Below are 21,216 nucleotides of genomic sequence, written 5' to 3'. Positions count from 1 at the left end.
CTAGGATGAAGCCGACTTTCAGAGAATCAAGAAACAGAAGCCAGTTTGCCCAGGGATTGGTGAACTGAGCGGCTTTGCACTCTGCCCACGCCTTTCCTGTTAGCCTGCTTGGATCCAGGTAGGATCCCCCAACCTGTCTCAAGATCCCCTCATTGCCACATCCCTCCTCTGGTCCCTCCTCACTGTCCAAAGCCACCAGAGGCCTCTTGTGTCTTCCTCCAAAGCTCAAGGCTCCTGTCAGCCACTAGACAGAAAGCTCCGGGGAGTTCCCGCTGCCAGGCTGGGACTTGGCTCCTCGTCTTGGCTGAGGACCTCATGAAGATAGATACATAACTCTTTCTCCTAGCCCTGAGCCAATTGTCCAAGCACCTGCATAGGTCCCGGGGCTGGAGCCACTTGGCAGACTGACTCTGGTAGCCCCCTTTTCCTCACCTCAGCCAGGCTGCAATATCACATTGGCCAACATCCTGGGTTGTCTAGATGCCAAGTCCCCTCTGTCTGAGGTACCCAGGCTGGCTCAGGGATAAAGCCGTGCTCCCTACTCAGCGAGGGGGTCAGGATGCTTCACCACTTCCTCCCCTGCCTGCCATAGATGGACAGATTCTGTGAGAGCCCCGCGCTGGGTGTGTGTTAAGAGCCTCTGAGCTCTGTGTATACCAGCCGCACGGCAGATGTAAACACTCTGGTCTTTCTCCGCTGGCTAGATAAACTTCAAGCTTTTAGGGCAAGGCACTGCCCCAGCACACTCTCTGTGTTTAAAGAAGATGTCAAGAGCAGCCTGTGCTCTTGGCAGAAACCGGCTCTCTGTCTCTCAGCTTAATGTTCTGGGCCACTGACTCCCCAGCCAAGGGGCACACAGCTCGCCTCCCAGAGGATCCAGCCTGGGCTCCTGTCATTTGCAGACAGAGGGGAGCGATCTATGATCCATAGCCCAGGAACGCTGCTGACTCCCACATCCTCCTCCAGTACCCTGCGAGCCTGGTACAGAGACAAGCCTTGTGTTGGTTTTGGTGTTTTGCTCATAATGTAGCTGAGGGTGACCTTGAACTTCAGACCAGTGGAGGTCATGTAGGACAGAGGGCAGCTCACGGGGAGTAGGAGCTGGGTAGCCTTCCTCTCTGCAGGACTTGCAGCTCTTTGCTGTGTGTAAGCTTGGACTAGGGCCCTGGGCTCTGGAAGCTCATAGACTCAGCAAGAACCTAATTGGGGAAGCCATCAAGCTACCAACTTTTCATCCCACCAAATGATGAATTTGAGAGAAGAAACAAAGCCGAGTCCATGCCTATGTGGTGGTTTGAATGCAAATGGCCCCCATAGGCTCATATGTTTGGATACCTGGTTCCCAGTTGGTGGAACTGTTTGGGAAGGATTAGAGAAACTGTGTCACTGGGTGTGGGCTTTGGGATTTCAAAGACTCGTGATCCTCGGTGCTTGTTCTCTCTACATCATGGTTAGGATCAAGATATGAGCTGTCTGCTGTTCCTTCGTTCCTCCATCATGGTCTCTAACCCTACCAAGCCATAAGCCAAGAAGGAATGCTCTATTTTATAACTTGCCTTGATCATAATGTTTTATCAATGCAAAGAAAACTAACAAAGGCAGCCTGCCATCACCAGTACCTTCGTGAAAAGGGGACATTTTTTTAAAAAAAAAAAAACTCTCCCAAACACTAAGGACAAAATCTCAGGGTGATTTTTTTTTTTTTTCAGACAGGGTTTCAGGTAGCCCAGGCTAACCTTGAAGTCCTGATCCCCTGCCTCCACCTCCAAGTACTGTGATCACTTACATTTGCTGCCAGCAGGCAGGCAAACAATCCTTTATACTGCATTTGTGGAGCTGAACAAAAAGGCTCACCACATCATCCTTCTTGTCCCTGTTTTGTCTGGTCCAGGTGAGTTTCCATCACCCTCTGTCACCACCCTGTGGTGGCCAGATGACCTGTGGTGACCGACACTAGTGTCCCGTAGAAGGTGTGACCCAGCACAGTCTACAGGACAAACACACAGCTACCAAAACTCTAAAGGTATCTCTTGAGCCAAGTTTGATGGGAGCACACCTGTAAATCCAGTGTGCTGGAGGCAGACGCGGGAGGATCTCAAGTTTGAGGTTAGCCTGGGCTACATACAAAGCCTGGACTATGTATGGAGAAGAAAATAAAGAAATAAAGATATCTCTTAGTAGTATGAGAGCACCTGGCCCACAAGGCTTCTTGGACTTCTCTTTTTCTTTTCCAGTCTCTTCATTTATACTCATTTATGTTCCAAACTCCCTGAAAAATAATTTTTTTTTTTTGCCATGGGTGAAATATAGTTTAGTGTTCTTGTGCTGGAAGTTAGGTCCCCAGTGTGTTGATGGGAGGTTTCCCTTTCGGATGTGAAACCTGATGGAAATTGATTAGATCGTGGAGGGAGCTGGCCACCCTTGGAGGGAATTAGTGAAGTTTTTATGGGGTCCTAGTAACTGTCAAAGAAGCAAGACTGGCCCCTTCCCAGTGTCTCTGGCTTTCTTTCCCTGCCTGTCCCACATACAGGGGACTCTTCCCAGAAGTGATGCCATGCTGTTTGGGCTTTGAGCCTTTAAAATTGAGCTGACTAAATCTTCTTTTTTCAAAAATTGCCCAGATTTTTGTCATATCTGAAAGCTAAGACACCTCCTAACTACACTCTTTAGGCCTCTTTCCTCCAGTCATAGTGACACAAAGCAGCAAGGCACTCTTGTGAGCACATGCCCCATCCAAAGGGACAGCTGACGCTTTGCTGTGGTGGACACCATCGTGTCCTTCTGGGGTCTGCCAGCATTCTGCTGTGTGTGTTATGGAGGGACAGTGATTGGCCAACACCCCTACAGGCCCTACCTCAGCTACAAAGAGCTGTCTTATCCATGGCCACGCCCCTTCTTGGGTGACCCTCATCCTACGGTCTGTGAGGATCCACTTTCACACAGGAGAGCAGCCCCGATGGGACATCACAGTTGCCAGCAAGCCTGAGGCTGCCAGGGCTCCCTGAGTATCTTCCTCCAACATGGCTTCCTTCCCCACCTACACCTGATGCTGGTCCCAGGGGTAGCTTCTTGGTCATCATCGGGGACACAGGTGGTGAACCTGAACCTTCTTCCTGTAGGTACGGGATCAGTCCCACAGTCCTGCAGAGCCATGGGGAGCCCTTTCCTCTCTTCTTCCTGTAGGTAGAATGTCCCATGATTGCCATGATCATGGCGGACAAACCCTCTGGGGCAGTGTGGTTTTGACCAGAGAACAGCTTTTTGGTGTCTTTTCTCAAGTGCTGTCCAGCTTTTTCCCCTTCCTCTTCCTCCTCCTCTTCCTTCCCAGACTAGGCAAGCTGGCCAGCAAGCCCCTGAGACCTGCCCATCTTCACGTCCCTGGCACTGGGATTCCAATATTATAGTCACACACCTCCACATTTGTGGTGTGTTGTGGAATATTTGTTTATACTGTAGAGATGTGTCTCTGCCTAAGGCGCCTTCTGATTGGTTTAATAAATGGTCAGTGGCTAGGTAGGAGAGGATAGGCAGGACTTCTGGGGCGAGAGAAGACTCTGGAAAGAAGAGAGGCAAAGACGCCAGAGAGATGCAGAACAAGTTGGACATACAGTACAGAGGAGAGGTATCAGAGCCGTGTGGCAGAACATAGATTAATAGAAGCAGGTTAATTTGAGTTATAAAAGCTAGTTGGGAAAAAGCCTGAGATGAAGGCCAAGCTTTCATAATTGATAATAAGTCTCCATGTCATTATTTGCAGGCTGGAAGTCTAAGAAATTCTGATGAGAAAGCTTACTGCAATGGGGGTTTGAAAGAAAATGACCCCCAAAGGGAATAGCATTATTAGGAGGCGTGGCCTTGTTGGAGTAGGTGTGGCCTTGTTGGAGTAGGCGTGGCCTTGTTGGAGTAGGTGTGGCCTTGTTGGAGAAGTGCATTACTGTGGAGGTGGACTTTGAGTTCTCCTATGCTCAAGCTACTCCCAGTGTCTCAGTCTACTTTTTGTTGCCTGAATAGCAACATGTAGCAGCTCCTTCTCCAGCACCATGATGATAGTGGTCTAAACCTCTGAAACAGTAAGCCAACCCCAGTTAAATATTTTCCTTTATAAGAGTTGCCGTGTTCATGGTGTCTCTGCACAGCAATAGAAACCCTAACTGAGGTATTGTTGTGATAGGCCTGACCATGTTTTTGTTTGAAGGAATTTGGACCTTAGTACTGTGGATTAGAAAAGCAGCTGAACACTTGAAGTCCTACTTAATGGGCCGTGTTAGTACGAGCATGGACGATAGTGGTGAATGTGATTTGATGAACAGTGGGGGCCTGACTCAAGAGGTTTCAGAGGAGAAGAATTTTAATATGTTGCCTAGAGATTGTTCTTGTGGTATTTTGGTGAAGTGTGGCTGTTTTTTGCCCTTGTCCAAAGAGTCTGCCTGAGGCTAAAGTGAAGAGTTTTGGATTAATTCTGTTGGCAGAGGAAATCTCAAAACAGCCTAGTATAGACTGTTGTGTGGTTATTAGTGATAACTCTAAGAATTTGTAATAAAAAGGAGAAAGCTGAGCAAAAAAATACAAAGGGAATGGAATAGAGCTAAATCCTGTGTTCAAGGAGATAAACGGATTAAGAAATGGAATAAAGGGAGTAGTGACCTCAGGGCAAGACCCCACCCAGAGCCAGGGGATGGTGGCACAAGCCTTCAATCCCAACACTCGGAGGGCAGAGGCAGGTGGATCTCTGTGAGTTCAAGGCCAGCCTGTCACTACAGAGTGAGTTGCAGGAAAGGCGCAAAGCTACACAGAGAAACCCTGTTTCAAAAAACAAAGCAAAAACAAACAAACAAACAAAAAGATCCTACCCAGCAAAGTTTCCAACCTGTGAAAAGGAATTAAAGAAAAAGTTAGAGCCAGGTGTGGTGGGGCATACCTTTACTACCAGCACTCCTGAGGCTGGTGGATCTCTAAGTTTGAGGCCAGCCTGGTCTACAGATCCAGTTTCAGGACAGCCAAGCTTAGACAGTGAAGGAAACCATGAAAAACAGAAAGCTCATGAAGATGTAATTGAACAAGGGGGTCATGTTCCAGCCCCAGCATGCAGCAGAACTTGGCAGCTTCGGCCACATGGTTCTGGAGTTAAGGATAGAAGGGGCTATGGAATTTGCCTCTGCAACAAAGGAAAGCCGCTGAGGCCAGGCATCTGTTAGGGGTGTCGCTGAATGAAGACCTAGAGAGGCCATTGCATGAAACTGTGAAGTTGAAGCCTGGATTGCCTTGGAGACCCCAAGATGTGGAGATGCCTGAGCTGTGGGATACCTGTCAAGGAAAGCTGCTAACAGGAAGTGGGTCCAGCCCAAGAGAAAGAAGTGTGTTACAGTCAACAAAGCTGAAAGTAATTGGAGATTTGAAGAGCATTTTGACATCAGACATGGAGATGCAGAGTTTGGAGTTTGCCCAGCTGGTTTTCAGTCTTGCTTTGGTCCAATATTTCCTCACTATGCTCCCTTACCTATGTTTTGGAATGGTAATGTATATCCTATGCCATTATATGTTGGAAGTATGTGATCTGTTTTTTTTGGGTTTTTTTGTTTGTTTGTTTTGTTTTGTTTTTGTTTTTTGATTTTACAGGGGGTTACAGTTCAGAGATTGCATGAATCTCAGAAGAGACTTTGAACTTTAGACTTTTAAATAAGTTTGAGACTGTTATAGACTATGGGGAGTTTTGAAGTTAGACTGAATGCATTTTTGCATTATGATATGGCTATCAGCCTTTGGGAGCCAGAAAGTAGAATGTGGTGGTTTGAAAGAAAATGGCCCTCAAAGGGAGTGGCACTATTAGGAGGTGAGGCTTTGTTGAAGTAGGTGTGGCCTTGTTGGCGGAAGTGTGTCACTGTGGGGGCGGGCTTTGAGGTCTCTTTGGTGTCTCAGTCTACTTCTTGTTGCCTACATATCAACATATAACAACTCCTTCTCCAGCACCAAGTCTGCCTGCACACCACTCGCCATGATGATAATGGACTAAACCTCTGAACTGTAAACCACCACCTCAATGAAATGTTTTCCTTTTTTTTTAAATTATTTTTTTTTATTTATTTTTTAAGATTTATTTATTTATTTTGTATACAGTATTCTGCCTGCATGTGTCCCTGCAGGCCAGAAGAGGGCACCAGATTTCATTACGGATGGTTGTGAGCCACCATGTGGTTGCTGGGAATTGAACTCAGGACCTCTGGAAGAGCAGTCGGTGCTCTTAACCACTGAGCCATCTCTCCAGCCCCATGTTTTCCTTTTTAAGAGTTGCCATGGTCATGGTATCTCTTCATAGCAATAGAAACCCTCACTAAGACAACATCCATCTTATTTTATGTGGGTTCTGGGTGTGGAACTCGGGTTCTCATGATTTTAAGGTTATCTCCCCAGACCATTTGTCTGTGACATGGTCTCATGAAGTCCAGGCTGGCCTCGAACAGGCTATGTATCCCAGGATGGCCTTTAACTCCTACTCTTTCTGCTTTGTGTCACCGAGCCTGGCTTAACCTTCCTGTTTTGATGTCCCAACAAGAGCAAGGAATTTAAAGTACCTCTCTTCCCTCTTGAAGACTGGCCTTTAAGACCATCATCTAGCTGTGGATTCCCAGGGCCTGCCCTGAAATAGCACAGTTGACCAGCCACACTCTGTCTTCCCCCCCTTTACCCCCCGGGGGGGGCACCTCTCCTTCCCTGAGCCTACAAGCCTTCCGGCACATTGTTGGAAAGCTGCAGGAGTTTATGATTTAAGGAGGAAATAAAAACTCAGATTTAATAGCTCCAAAGTATAATCCCCATTACATACACAACCGAGTGGTAGGGCCGGGGATGTGCTATTCCGGGCTTCTGGAGCTGGCGACATGTACTCAGGCATCCCAGCTCTCTGCTGGGTTTGTGAACTAAAGCTCAACCAAGTGCAGCTGCCTGAGCTCAGGAGATCGGGCTAGCAAGGGGAAAATGGCTTCCGTTCTTACTGCTACACTTGCCGTCTGGGACAGGAACAAACCCAGAATTGATTAGACACTACTGCTGCCACCAAGTGACCAAAGACAGAGACCCTCTGTCTGGTAAGAGACCAACGTCAAACCATGGTGGCTCACCCAAGAGGAAAAATAGGCCTCCACGGCCTGGCAAAGAATGTGGCCAGTTCTATGTTGGGCTCAGGAGTTTCAGAACCCTCTAGCCCAGGGGCTCGCGACTTTCCTAATGCTGTGACCCTTTAATATAGTTCCTCGTGTTGTGGTGACCCCCCCCGAAATATAAAATTATTTTCATTGCTACTTCATAGCTGCAATTTGGCTACTGTTATGAATCCTAATGTAAATATCTGACATTTGCAATGGTCTTAGGTGACCCCTGTGAAAGGGTCACACGATAGCCAGGGGTCGCGACCCACAGGTTGAGAACCACTGCTCCAGCTCATCCCAGGGAAGATGAGGAGCCCTGGAGGTACCTCTTCTCCAAAGTCAAAAGGTGGGTCCTCCAGTCCAGCTAGGACAGCAGACAACAGATATTATTATAGCATGGATGAGCTCATCAGGAAGTTCACAGTAAGAACTGCTTAGAAGGAAGCCATGTAGCCAGGTGCAGTGGGGCACGCCTTTAATCCCAGCACTTGGAAGGCAGAAGCAGGCAGATCTCGAGGCCAACCCTGGTCTACAGAGAAACCTTGTCTCAAAAAAACAAAAAGAAAAGAAAAAATGTAAAATTGCCCCAGGATGTGTGACTTAGCACTGTTTTTATCTTAGAGTCTGTAAGTGGCACTGGCTTTTCCATCCTACAGAGCTCGGAACTGGAGATGTAGCTCAGGTCATAGAGTGCTTGCCTAGCATGCAGGAAGCCCTGGGTTCAATCTCCAGCACGTCATAAACTAGGCTAAGTGGCACATGCCTCTAATCCCAACATTTGGAGAGAGAGAGAGAGAGAGAGAGAGAGAGAGAGAGAGAGAGAGAGAGAGAGAGAGAGGAGAAACGACCACCATTTGTCTAAGCTCAATTTCTAATTTTTTAAAAATAATTTATTTTTTATTTTATGTGCATTGGTGTTTTGCCTATATGTATGTCTGTGTGAGGAAGTCGGGTCCCCTGGAACTGGAGTTACAGACAGTTGTGAGCTGCCACGTTGGTGCTGGGAATTGAACCCGGGTCTTCTGAAAGAGCAGTTAGTGCTCTTAACCGCTGAGCCATCTCTCCACCCCCCTCAATTTCTAATTTTACATCTAAGGAAACTGAGGCTGGAGATGAGGAAGGACCAGGATTGCCTGGTCAGTCAACCACTCAGGAGCAGAGCCAGAGGCCCAGAACCCAGCTCTCATCACTTGACTGACACCCCATCAAACTCACCCTCATACCCGCTGGGTATTTCTGAACACTAAGACTTCCTGGGGTTCCCAAGCCAGCCTGGAGTCGATCTCATTCCCAAATGCAAATGCCAATGTGCTCCAGCAGCTCCCACCTGGCAGAATGTAAACACTGAGGCCTGTACCCTCTGTGCCACCCCTACCCAGGCTCTGCCTCGCTTCCCTGCTTCCCGAAGGCTCTCCCTACTTCCCAGCGGGTCCTAAATCTTTCAAGAGACAAAGCCCAGCCATCCGAGCAGGGGGTGGAATGAGGGAGGGAGCCCGCAGCACCTCTGCCAAGGCTCTGGCCTGCCCTGCAGGGAGGAGCTGGGAGCAGCCGCTGAGGGCTGGCAGCCTTGGGAGCCTGCACGACAAAGCCTGGAGGCCAGCCCGCTGCACACTGGTCTCGGAGGACCCCCAGACTTGCCACACTGTGCACACCTCTCATCTGGAATGTACCCCGAATAGCATTAAGAGAGAGATGAATTCAAGTTCTGGCTTGTCACCAACTCCCCGATTGCCCACGGCTGGACCCGTCCTCTCTCTGACTTTCATTCTGACTGTGGCGTGAAGGAGCCGAACCAACGTGTTACGGGGATGCCTCCTGCTCCGAGATGGGAGTTTGAGTTCTCTGTCTCCACAAGGTGGTTGAACAGTCTGGCTGAAACCCTGTTTCCTGCTCAGCCTAACTCATTTCGGCTAGAACTGTAGGCGTGGCCCTCTGGCTACACGTGTCTGCGTTTGAATTGTCCTCCCCCCTGTGTATCTACACACCCAAGAGGATTTCTCTTCTGTAGCAATTCCAGAAAGAACTGCAGGGTCAGAAGACCCTGTGCTCCAGGCCCAGAATCAGCCGTGGGGGCCCGGGCCGTTGTCACTGACACCAACATCCTATCTGGCATGGAAAGCAACACCACGGGGGTCACGGCCTTCTCCATGCCTGCCTGGCAGCTGGCCCTGTGGGCCACAGCCTACCTGGCCCTGGTGCTGGTGGCTGTCACAGGCAACGCCACAGTCATCTGGATCATCCTGGCCCACGAGAGAATGCGCACGGTCACCAACTATTTCATCATCAACCTGGCCCTGGCAGACCTCTGCATGGCAGCCTTCAACGCCACCTTCAACTTTGTCTACGCCAGCCACAACATCTGGTACTTTGGCCGAACCTTCTGCTATTTCCAGAACCTCTTTCCCATCACGGCCATGTTCGTCAGCATCTACTCCATGACTGCCATCGCTGCGGACAGGCAAGAGTGGGCATCGGGGGAGGGGGTGGGTGTCTCGTCGGGGCGGGGGGCGATCTCAGGGAATTGCCTCCTAGACCTGGTGTTGGCTCATAGCAGGTAGACAAGGGGAACCAAAGGGAAGAGAGTTGAGATCAGACTTCACCCTAGGAGGGTGCTCAAGGCTGGAAAGGAAGATGTTCTCGGCGGCTTTTAAAGTGCAAGTCTCCTTATCTTGCTGACTTTATTCGAAGAAATTGTTCAGATTGCTTTTGTATTTAGGAAAAAAGTTGAATGTTGCATGAGCTTAGAATGCTACATCTAGTTAGAACAATGCTTTTTTTTTTGGATGCTGCTAGTGTGTGTATGGAAGGGTATCGACAGTGACCTTTGAGGAGTGGGCCTAGGGTGGGGTAGCAGAAGTAGCCTTGAGACCTTCTGAGGCAGACAGGGTGGGGATAAAAGAGGACTGAAATGTCTGGGGGAGCAGGAGTCTGACTGACAGCTAATGGGATGGGATGAAGGAAGGACCCTGGAAGCACAGGGGAGCCGGAGCCGGAGCCATGAGCCCCCGGACACAGAGTACTGATTGCAGTGGTTACATAGATGTGAGTCTCCCCTTCTTCCCTCATCCCCCACCCCTCCCCAACTTCCCCAGCACCCTTCACCCATGGCCTCTCACCGCTGAGCTGTAGACGGTTTTCTGGAGATTTCCTTTGAGAAGTGTTTTCAAAACAGTTTCCTTTGACAATGTTTTCTATTCATTAAAAATGAAAAGTTGCAGGGTTGGGGATTTAGCTCAGTGGTAGAGCGCTTGCCTAGCAAGCGCAAGGCCCCGGGTTCAGTTCTCAGCTCTGAAAAAAAAAAAAATGAAAAGTTGGGGGCTGTGAACGTAGCTCAGTTGGCAGAGTGCTTGCTTAGCACGTTTGAAGCCCTGGTTGGTCCTCAGCATTGCATAAATCAGGTTGAAGATGGTGGTACATACCACCACCTGTAATTCCCACACTCGGAGGGAGCAGGAGGAGGGTCAGAAGCCCAAGATCATCCTAAGCTACATAGCCAGTTATCACACACACACACACACACACACACACACACACACACACACACACAATATGAACACCATTCATGTAGGCCCAGCTTCTAACTTTACACCCAAGAGAACTGGGCAATCAGGAGAAGCAGGGTTACTTAAGGTCAGCTAGCAAGTCAGGGCAGAGCCAGGGGCCTGGAACACAGCCCTCTGGGCAGTGGGCACAGGGGAAGTCTTTCCAGTTGGGCTAGTGCCCACCAAACATCTCTTCCTCCTCCCTGGGTATGTCTGAATGTTCCCTAAGCATTTCTTTTCGGTTATGCAGCAAATTTGGGATGCTTCCTCTATGTCGGGCACAGTTCTAAGTGTTGGGGGGGAACCTCCACCATTGGGGGACACAACTTTAGCACCTGGTCTTAGGGCCTCCACTTCAGAGGGGGGCTGGGACCTGGGAGGCAGGCAGGGGGTTGATGACTGGCATTTCAGAGGAGGGGCTCTGAGCAGGCTGGCAGCGGCTGAGACTCACCTTTCCTTTCTGCACTTCTTTTTAAAACGTTTATCACGTTTGTTTGTTTGTTTGTTTGGGGGGGTGTGCGTGCATGTGTGTGTGTGTGTGTGCTAGCATACACACTTGTCACAATACACCTGGGAAGGTCAGAGGACAACTTGCAGGACTCAGTTCTTTTCTTCTACCTTTCGTGGGTTCTGGGGATCGAACTCGGGTCCTCAGACTTCACAGCAAGCACCTTCACCTCATTGGCCCCTTTCTCCCCCTTTTCACTCAACAAATACATACTCAGCGTCTGCTCTGTAAGTTTTATTCTGGGCTTTAGGTGGGGAAAACCCATGTAAATGTTCCTGCTAGGGTAAGAATTTAAATCCTAAACACACGAATGAATAAATTGTTAAGTTGTATTTTGAGATCATGAGTGTTGTGAACAAATATTAGCTAGAGGGGGGTCTCCAGGCACCGAGATGTGTTAGGGAGGGACAGGTGGCACTCGGTGGTTCTCAACCTTTCAATACAGCTCCTCCTGGTGTGGTGACCCCAGCCATAAAATTATTTTCGTTGCTGCTTCCTAACTGTCATTTTGCTACTGTTAGGAATTGTAATGTAAGTATTTTTGCAGACAGAGGGTTGCCAAAGGGGTCAAGACCCACAGGTTGAGAAGCACTGGGCTACAGGCTTAAATGGGCATGGGATGGGTCTCATTGGGAGGTTGGGATCTGAGCAAAGATGAGTAGGAGATCAGGGCAGCCCGGAGAATTCTAGAGACAAACATTCCAAGCAGTTGATAAGGTGGCAGTGTTCTCGGGGCGCAATCTTAACACCCAGGATGCTCCGGTGTGGACACTCTACTTCAGCAAACAAAGGAAACATACAATTCAGTGCCACATTCTACGGTCCCAGCCTTGTGTCAAAGCTCAGGTTCATGCTAGAGAGGAAGAGCCAGGCATTGCCCACAACGAAAACCATCTCTGATGAATTTAAAACAATGAATACATAGGACTATTCTCACTCCTGTGCACATGTGCCCCTTCCTCCATATGACAACCCTGGTACAAGAATGACCCATTTTCATAGAGCTGGAAATGGAAGTTCAGAGAGCTAAGTCTCTCTTTGTTCAAGAGCTTGTTGTCAGGAAGCAGCAGAGACAGGATTCGAACCCAGATCAGCCTGATTCTAAACTCCCAGACCTGATCCTCTGCTAATGGAACTTGAGCCCCTGCCCTTGGCCCTCATATTAGATGCCCATTCTAGCCCAGCAGTGGTGGCGCACGCCTTTAATCCCAGCACTCGGGAGGCAGAGGCGGCTCTGACAGTGAAGAGCTTGTGGTGTAAGCATGGGCACCTGAATTCCATCCATGCTAGCATACACTTGTGATCCCAGAGCAGGAGATGTTAGAGATGGGAGGATTCCCTGTGTTTCCTGGACGGTCAGTGTCTTAGTTAAGGTTTCCATTGCTGTGAAGAGACACCGTGACCAAGGCAACTCTCATAAGGAAAACATTGAATTGAGGTGGCAGCTGACAGTTTCAGAGGCTCAGTCCGTTATCATCATGGCGGGGAGCACGGCGGCTGGGAGTATGGCAGCTTGCAGGCAGACGTGGTGCTAGAGAAGGAGCTGAGGACCCTACATCTTAATGCAAACGCAACAGGAAGTGAACTGAGATACTAGGTGTGGCTTGAGCATATATGAGACCTCAAAGCCCGCCTCCACAGTGACACACTTCCTCCACAAGACCACACCTACTCTAACAAAGCCACACCTCCCAATAGTGCCACTCAATATGAGCTTATGGGAGCCAATTATGTTCAAACTACCCCAGTCAGCCTAGCCAAACTGATGAGTTCTAGACCAACAAGAGACCTTGTCTCAAAAATCAAGGTAGATTATGTCTTGAGGAACAACACCCAAGGTTGATCTCTGGCCTCTATACACTGTACATACCTGTACAAATACCTGCATGAATATAAATATTTAATCTTGGCACAGTGGTGCATAGCTTAGCACTTGGGGGGTGGAGGCAGAAGAACTGGAAATTCAAGGTCATCCTCAGCTACATAGAGAGTTTCAGGCCAGCCTGGGTTACATGAGACCCTGCCTTAAAAGTCAAATGAACAGCTTGGTATGGTGGGTGGTCTATGCCCTTGATCTAAGCACCCAAGAGGCAGAAGCAAGCAAATCTCTCTGAGTTGGAGGCCAGCCAGGACTACATAGTAAGACCATGTCTCAAAAAGAAACAAACAAACAAATTAATCTTATCCTAATGAAGGGTCTGTGTACTTCATTTTAGGGTTCACAGGCTTGTGACACCTAGAGTGGCCAATGTAGTCCTACCCTGTCCTCTGCTGAGAGGGAACCAAGCCCCAGGTTAGAATGTATATCAGGAGGATGGGATTTCATCTTTGGAGGACGGTGCCTTTGGGTCCTTTGGCCTTGGAGAAGCAAGCAGTGAGCCTTCCTCCGTGGGGCCCTAGGCTGATGAAGCCTGAGACCCCACTCAGTCCAGGATGCTCCTCCGGTGGCTACGTGGGTCCTGAAGTACAGCGAGCAGGGCAATCCAGGACAGACAGCTGGGACCAACCAGGATTCACAGTCAGTGTGGCTCCGTCTCCTGATGTGGGAAATGGAGATAACACTCACTGTCAAGGTCACTGCACTTCACCAGGCACAGGGCTCAACAGCAGCTCAAGTCCCTATAGCGCCCTCCAGAGAGATGGCACCTGAGCCTGTTCTAGAAGGTGGTCTATGACGTCAGTGAGTACCAGGTGGAAGGAGGAGCCCCAGAAGGGGAGGAAAGGAAAGCCCCACAGAGAGCCAAGCCATACAGCCTGTTCTGGGGCATCTTCGTTAAGGTTTCCATTGCTGTGATAAAGAATCATGACCAATGGCTGGAGAGATGGCTCAGAGGTTAAGAGCACAGGCTTTCTTCCAGAGGTCCTGAGTTCAATTCCCAGCAACCACATGGTGGCTCACAACCACCTAATGAGATCTGGTGCCCTCTTCTGGCCTGCAGGCATACACATAGGCAGCTTAAAAAAAAATCATGACCAAAAGCAACTTAGGAAGGAATGGGTTTATTTCATCTTATGCTTCCAGGTAACCATTCACCACTGAGAGGAAGTCAGGGCAGGAACTCGGAGGCAGGAACTGGAGCAGAAGCCACAGAGAAGCACTGCTTACTGGCTTGCTTCCCGTGCCTTGCTCAGCCTGCTTTCTTATACAGAACACGCAACTGCCTGACCATGGATGACACTGCCCACCGTGAGCTTGGCCCTCCAGCATCAGACATGAATCAAGAAAAATGCCCCACAGGCTTGATCACGGGGCAACCGGATGGGGGCATTTTTTCAACCAAGGTTTCTTTTATTTCGAATGACTTTAGCTTGTGTCCAGTTGAACAAGCAAACAACCAACAGCTGAGACACAGGGAAAGCTGTGAGAGGGGACTGACCCGAGCATTGGCCGTGTGCAGAGTCTAGAGCAGTGGTTCTCAACCTTTCTAATGCTGTGACCCTGTAATATAGTTCCTCACGTTGTGGTGACCCCCACCACCACCACCATAAAATTATTTTTGTTGCTACTTCACAACTGTAATTTTGCCAGGGTTAGGAGTTGCAATGTAAATATCTGATATGCAGGGTATCTGATATGTGACCCCCGTGGAGGTCGTGACCCACAGGTTGAGAACTGCTGGCAAGAGTCACTCCTGCAGGATTCAGCTTGTGCCTGCACAGGTATACATAAGGGTTCAGCAGGTAGAGTGCATGCCCAGCAGCTTGAAGCCCTGAATTCTACCCCCAATGCTGCATAAACCAAGCATGGCCATATGTGTCTGTAATTCCCTCCACTCAAGAGAATCAGGAGTTCAAGGTCATCCTCAGTTTCATAGCAGGTTCAATGTCAGCCTGGGCTACATGAGGCTTTGTCTCAAAGAAAAATAAAATAAGTTTGCTCATTCTTCATCACATCGTCTGTATTCTGTAGCACATATGGTGAGTGGTTACTGAATGAGACCCTGTGTGTGTCAGATATATCTCAAAAGTTCCAGAGGGCATCCTTGGTTGGGTCTTTGTCTGGGAAATGGTTGTACCATGAGGGTGGTGGGAGGCTGGCTTGGGGACGAGGGTGCAGACGCCTGAGTCAGGCTGAGCTTCTAGCTAATGTAGGACCGTATCCTGCCCCAGGTTGGATCTCAGTGTGGCTGTCCAAGGGCCTGTCCACACCCAGAGGGAGGCAGTGGAATGGTACCTGGGCTAGATTCTGGGGTACTAGTGTGCTATGGCTGGAGACAGTCACCACCACCTCTGCAGATTGGGTGGGATTCCAGCCTCTGCATACAGGGCAGCTGTGTGGACAGGAGGAGCTAGCTGGAAGGCATGGATGGGCCTGGGTGACAAAGTAAGGGGGAGGGGATGTCTGCTGATGTTGTGATCTCCTTGTAGGTACATGGCTATTGTCCACCCCTTCCAGCCGCGCCTCTCAGCCCCCAGCACCAAGGCGGTTATTGCTGGCATCTGGCTGGTCGCTCTGGCTCTCGCCTCCCCACAGTGCTTCTATTCCACCATCACTGTGGACCAGGGAGCCACCAAGTGTGTGGTGGCCTGGCCCAATGACAACGGAGGCAAGATGCTCCTTCTGTAAGCCCCACACCAGGGATGAAGGTGGGGGGGGACATGTGCTTGTATGTTGGCTCATGTCTGTGTGTGGTGTGTGCCTAGGGATACGCACACGGCTCTGCAGGTATATATGGGATCATATGAGGGCTCCTATATGATCATATACTGAGGCTCCTCAGCTGATAACAAGGGGTTGGGGGTGTGGCTCAGTGGTAGACTGCTTATCTAGCATCCAGGAAAACCTACGTTCAATCCCCAGAACCGCACAAGCTGGGAGTGGTGGTACACACCTGTGATGCCAGCACTTGAAGGTAGAGGCAGAAGGATCGTAAATTCAAGGCCATCCTCAGCTACCCAGCATGCTCAAGGCAAGCCTTGGGATACACAAGGTCCTATTTTAGACAATAAAAAATCACAGTAAAGCTGCACCCCCACAAACCCATTGTAGGTAGAAAATACCCATTGTTAAGTGTGGGTAATGCCCTCATAACGGTGACCTGGTGGCTAGCTGGGGGTGACGCTCACTGCCACTGCCTAGCTTCTTGATAGAAAAGCCAACAGAAAGGTAAGAATTTACGGTGTGGCTTCTGCTGGATGCATGCTTCATTTCCATCACCAGACAGTCAAAGTCATTGAATCAAAACATTAAGTTGGGGACCATCTATACTAAAAGCAATGCCAAGTGCCAGACCTGTCATAAGCCCTTTGTATCTACTGATACTTTGAATTCTCTTAATGTTATGGAGCAATTACTGTTAATATTTATTTATTTGTTTGTTTGTTTGTTTATTATTTTAGACAGCCTATCTGCCACCTCACTAAGGATGAACATGGACCATGTGCATCTGCAGATGGACCGTGTGGCTCTGCATATCACACATACGCTGCCACTGGTGTCTGTGTGTGGATGTGTCTGTGTGTGGATGTGTGTGTGTGTGTGTGTGTAGTCCGTAGGAGGCCAATGCCAGGTAGCCATGGCAGCCTACCTGTAATACCGGTACTCAGGAGGTGGAGGCGAGGCTGGTGATCTAAAGCAAGGCCAGCTGGACTAGCCAAGTCAGAGAGCTCCAGCTCAGGTCACCAGGCTTGGCAGCAAGCCCGGATTCCCGCAGAGCCGTCTCACCGGCGGAGCCGGTGTTATAGTTTATATGTTAAACAAACATAAAATTTCATTAGCTTTTCCCGTTTCCCCTGTGAGCCTTTTCTGTAACACGAAGAAGTGGGGCTGACGCCGGTGACTTTTTGTGAGGAAAGCCCATCTTCGGCACATACGCTAGCCAATGTTGCCTTAATTTTTCTTTAAATCGAACTCCGGGGGGGGGCGGGGCTTCAAGGTGTGGGGTCCGTGGGGTTCACGGACCTTAAGTTTGGGTGGATCTGGCTGCCTGCTGCCCACCCAGGTCCATGGCTCTCCCTCCAGGTATCATCTGGTGGTGTTTGTCCTCATCTACTTCCTGCCCCTCGTGGTGATGTTCGTGGCTTACAGTGTCATCGGCCTCACGCTGTGGAAACGCGCGGTCCCCAGACATCAGGCTCACGGCGCCAACCTGCGCCATCTGCAGGCCAAGAAGAAGGTGAGAGCGGAGGCGGAGAGGGCGGGGCCTGCTCCGGGCGGCACCGGGGGTCCCGAAGCCTACCCACTAGGGGGCACTGGAGAGCACATAATCCAGGTCTCTCGGTATCTCAGAAAAGCCGCAGAGGAACAACAGACCTCTGCGATCTGGAGACCAATGCGAGACCGACTTCTTCGTGTTCCGAAAGTTCTCACCATAGCAAGCAGGGAGGCTCTTAGGGGTCCCTTAGACTGGGAAGTTGGTCTCGATTTGCCATCTCCAACTTGCCTTCTCGTCCTCAGGGGTGCTGGGCAATGCAGGAGCGTGCCTGTAGATGCCAGGCATGTGAGGTGCCCGGGAGGGCTCAGGAATCTGGTCTCTAGGCAGAGGATGGGGTACCAGGTTGGAACGTCACTGCCTACATAGATAGAAGGGCTAAATCAGGCAAAAATGCCGGGGAAGGGCAGCTTGGGTCCCAGACCTTTGACTTCCTAAGAGGGGACAGGATGGAGAGGTGCTCCCTGGGAAAGTATCCTGGGAGAGTGGTCCACAGAACCGGGCTGCTAGACATGAGGATTTCAATGGAAGGACGGCAGTGTGAGCAACGCCTGAGGTGGTGGGATCGGGAGCATGTGGCAAATACATGTTCCAGGGGATAGAGGCCAGAGGGGTAGAGGGGGTCTGACTACAGAAGGTTCTCCAGGCTGGGGTGAAGGGGTACCCCGCACTGATGCCAGGAGGGTGAAGACTTGGGACTCAGGGGCCAAGGACTGACCAGAGCCTCTCCCTGACCAGTTTGTGAAGGCCATGGTGCTGGTGGTGTTGACCTTTGCCATCTGCTGGCTGCCTTACCACCTCTACTTCATCCTGGGCAGCTTCCAAAAGGACATCTACTACCACAAGTTCATCCAGCAGGTCTACCTGGCACTCTTCTGGCTGGCCATGAGCTCCACCATGTACAACCCCATCATTTACTGCTGTCTCAACCACAGGTCAGTCCCACCCTGGCTCTGCCCTTTACCCACGGGGCCTCTCCTGCATGGTGAGGGACCTCTACTCTAGTTCCTGCCAGAACCTAGAGCTGCCCCTCACCCCACCTAGGGATGCTGCCTATGAGTGTTATAGTTGATGAGGTGCTTGCCTGGCAGGCATGAGGCTCCGGGTTTAATCTCCAGCACTCCATAAACTGGGCATGGTGGTGTGCACTGGCAATCCCAGCACTCTGGAGATAGAGGCAGAAGGATCAAAGTTCAAAGTCATTCTCAGCTACATTGGACAGTCAGTGTCACCATGGGGAAGGGTGTATTTGGTTTTGGGTTTTTTTTTCTCAACTTTTTTTTTTTTCCTCCAACATCCAAAGCTTCGTTTTACTCATTTTGAGACAGGCCCAGCTGCCTAGGCTAGCCTCGGCCTTTCCTTGAGCTTCCTTCCTCCTTCCTTATTCTCTGGAGTAGCTGGGACTACCGGCCGACACCCAGGCTTGAGTGAGAGCTGTTTATTTTTCTGAGCAAACGTACCCATACTTGGTAGCTCCAATGTGCCAGTTTTCTTTTGAAGCGGCTCCTGGGTGCCAGGGGGTGGGGGTTGGGGGAGCGTCCCTATTCCACACACGTGGCCAGAGCACAATTCTCTCTCTCTCTCTCTCTCTCTCTCTCTCTCTCTCTCTCTCTCTCTCTCTCTCTCTCTCTGTCTCCCTCTAAGATTCCTCTTTGAATTCCCTGCTAGAAGCCAGTTAAGTCACGTGGTTTCTTTGTCCTATACTGTGGTTTCTCTCTCTTCTCCCTTCTCCTTCCCTCCCTCCCTCTCTCTCCCTCCATTCCTTCCTTTCTTCCTTACAAAGGCAGGGTACCAGCTTGCTATCCTTCCTGCCCCTGCCTCGGAAGTGCCTGTCTCCCGTGTTTCTGGCTGTTCCGAAAGACTAAATCCACTCAAGTGTGCATCTCAGCGGCCCTGAGTTGGTGGTGGTCTCTTCAGAGTGAGGCACCTCTGCCAGGGAGCTCGTCTCCTGGGGCGTAGAGCAGTCACATGGCAGATGGCTCCTGCACCCTGACCTCCCTTGCTTAAAGTGACTCTCCGCACCCCTCAGGTTTCGCTCTGGGTTCAGGCTTGCTTTCCGGTGCTGCCCCTGGATGACGCCAACTGAGGAAGACAGACTGGAGCTGACTCACACTGCATCCCTCTCCAGGAGAGTCAACAGGTGTCACACCAAAGAGACTCTGTTCATGACCGCAGACATGACCCACTCTGAGGCTACCAATGGGCAGGTTGGGAGTCCCCAGGATGGGGAGCCTGCTGTACCCTGAAGACTTGAGCCTGTCTGCAGGCCCAGGCTCATCCCCTTTGAGAAGCAGCTGGTAGAAAATCCCTAACGTAATAGCTTGTCCCACACTCCATTCTTCAACACACCCATAGAAAAACAAGATGGTGCCCGGAGCCCCACGGGCAATGCTAACATAAAGAGCTCAGGGCTCGCACACCCGCCATAAGTACTCCAGGGACCGAGGAAGGAGCCAGGAAGACTGGGAGCCAGCATTGGCCAATCTAGGAGCCGCAAAGTGAAATGTCTCCCTGGAGTATAGAAAGGGATGGGAAAACTGGATCCCATCGAAGATAACTGCAGTTGTCACGAGAAGAGGCAGCTGAAGGGAACACAAGATGCCTCAGTGAGATGGTAAAGGCACTCGCTGCCAAGCCTGGCAATCTGAGTTCAACTCCTTGAACCCACGTGAATGAGCCAACTCCTGCAAGTTGTCCTCTGACCTCCCCAAGTGTGTATGTGTACACACGCATGTTAAAAAGGAAAAAAAAGGACATCCTTGTGGGGCAGTGGTGGCATATGCCTTTAATCCCAGCAGAGGCAGAGGCAAGCAGATCTCTGTGATTTCGAGGCCAGCCTGTTTTACAGAGTGAGTTCCAGGCCAGGCAGGACTACACAGAGAAACCCTGTCTTGAAAAAAGGCAGTGGGGGGAGGGGGGGCTGGAGAGACGGCTCAGAGGTTAAGAGCACCGACTGCTCTTCCAGAGGTCCTGAGTTCAATTCCCAGCAACCACATGGTGGCTCACAACCATCTATAATGAGATCTGGTGCCCTCTTCTGTGTACATAATAAATAAATAAATCTTAAAAAAAAAAAAAAGATGAAGAGAAAAAGAAGAGAGCATCCGGTGTTAGGGTCACAGGGGAAGGTAGGGACTATGGCAGCCTGAAGAGGACAAGCCCCAAACAGAAACTTAGCTGCTTCACTCTGGACCACTATTGTCAGATTTTTCAAATAAAGCTTGAAATCCAAATGTATATATGGAAGCTCCAGGTTCTAAAATGTTCCTGAATATGCTTATAAATGCCAGGTAAGCCAGACAGAGCGGGGAACGGCTGAAGGGTCTCTAGTAGGCCCTGGCATGGCAAACACGGCTCTGGCAGGCCTTGCCCTTCCCACCCCACCCCCCATTCCCTTTGCCTTGCTACAAACTGTTAGATTCCATTCCTAAAGCTAGGCACCAAGGTCCGGTCCCTTACTGGCCACTTCCTCCTCCTGAGGCCGACTACCAAGGTCCAGCTATCAAAGCTCTGAAGTCCAGCAATCAAACCCCCTTTGGCTCACCTAATTAACACGCCCAATCAAAATTAAACACCTCATCCTAACATGGGGTTCCCCCTTTACCTTTATAAACCACCATTTACCTATGTGCAACATCTATCTCCTCTCTAGCTAGAGACAGTCCTCTGCCCCTCCAGGACAAATACCCTGTTCCCTCTCCCTTGTCCCCTTCACCCTCTGTCTCCTGTCTTTGTCTCTTATTCCCTGCCCTATGTCCCTCTGGGTCAAATAAATCTCCTTTGTGCTGAGAACTTGGGCGTGGGATGTCTTGTGCCAGCTCTGGTCCATGGTTTCAACAACCATGGCGCTGACTCTTTGCCAAAGACGAGAC

General features: G+C 50.1%; 1 protein-coding gene across 1 annotated transcript; it reads left to right on the top strand.

The window, feature by feature from the left end:
• Positions 1 to 7,538: 7,538 nt before the first annotated feature.
• On the top strand, positions 7,539 to 20,228 carry Tacr2 (tachykinin receptor 2). The gene is made up of 6 exons (XM_059243906.1): positions 7,539 to 7,565; positions 9,065 to 9,600; positions 15,561 to 15,755; positions 17,155 to 17,308; positions 18,083 to 18,279; positions 19,374 to 20,228. The coding sequence occupies exons 1-6, from the start codon at positions 7,539 to 7,541 to the stop codon at positions 19,588 to 19,590; spliced, it is 1,326 nt and encodes a 441-aa protein (XP_059099889.1). The 3' UTR covers positions 19,591 to 20,228.
• Positions 20,229 to 21,216: the final 988 nt, after the last annotated feature.

Source organism: Peromyscus eremicus, chromosome 16_21 (genome assembly GCF_949786415.1).
Source record: "Peromyscus eremicus chromosome 16_21, PerEre_H2_v1, whole genome shotgun sequence".
NCBI classification, from domain to species: Eukaryota; Metazoa; Chordata; class Mammalia; order Rodentia; family Cricetidae; genus Peromyscus; species Peromyscus eremicus.
The sequence above is the reverse complement of the archived record's forward strand: the minus strand, read 5'-3'. Positions and strand labels throughout refer to the sequence as shown.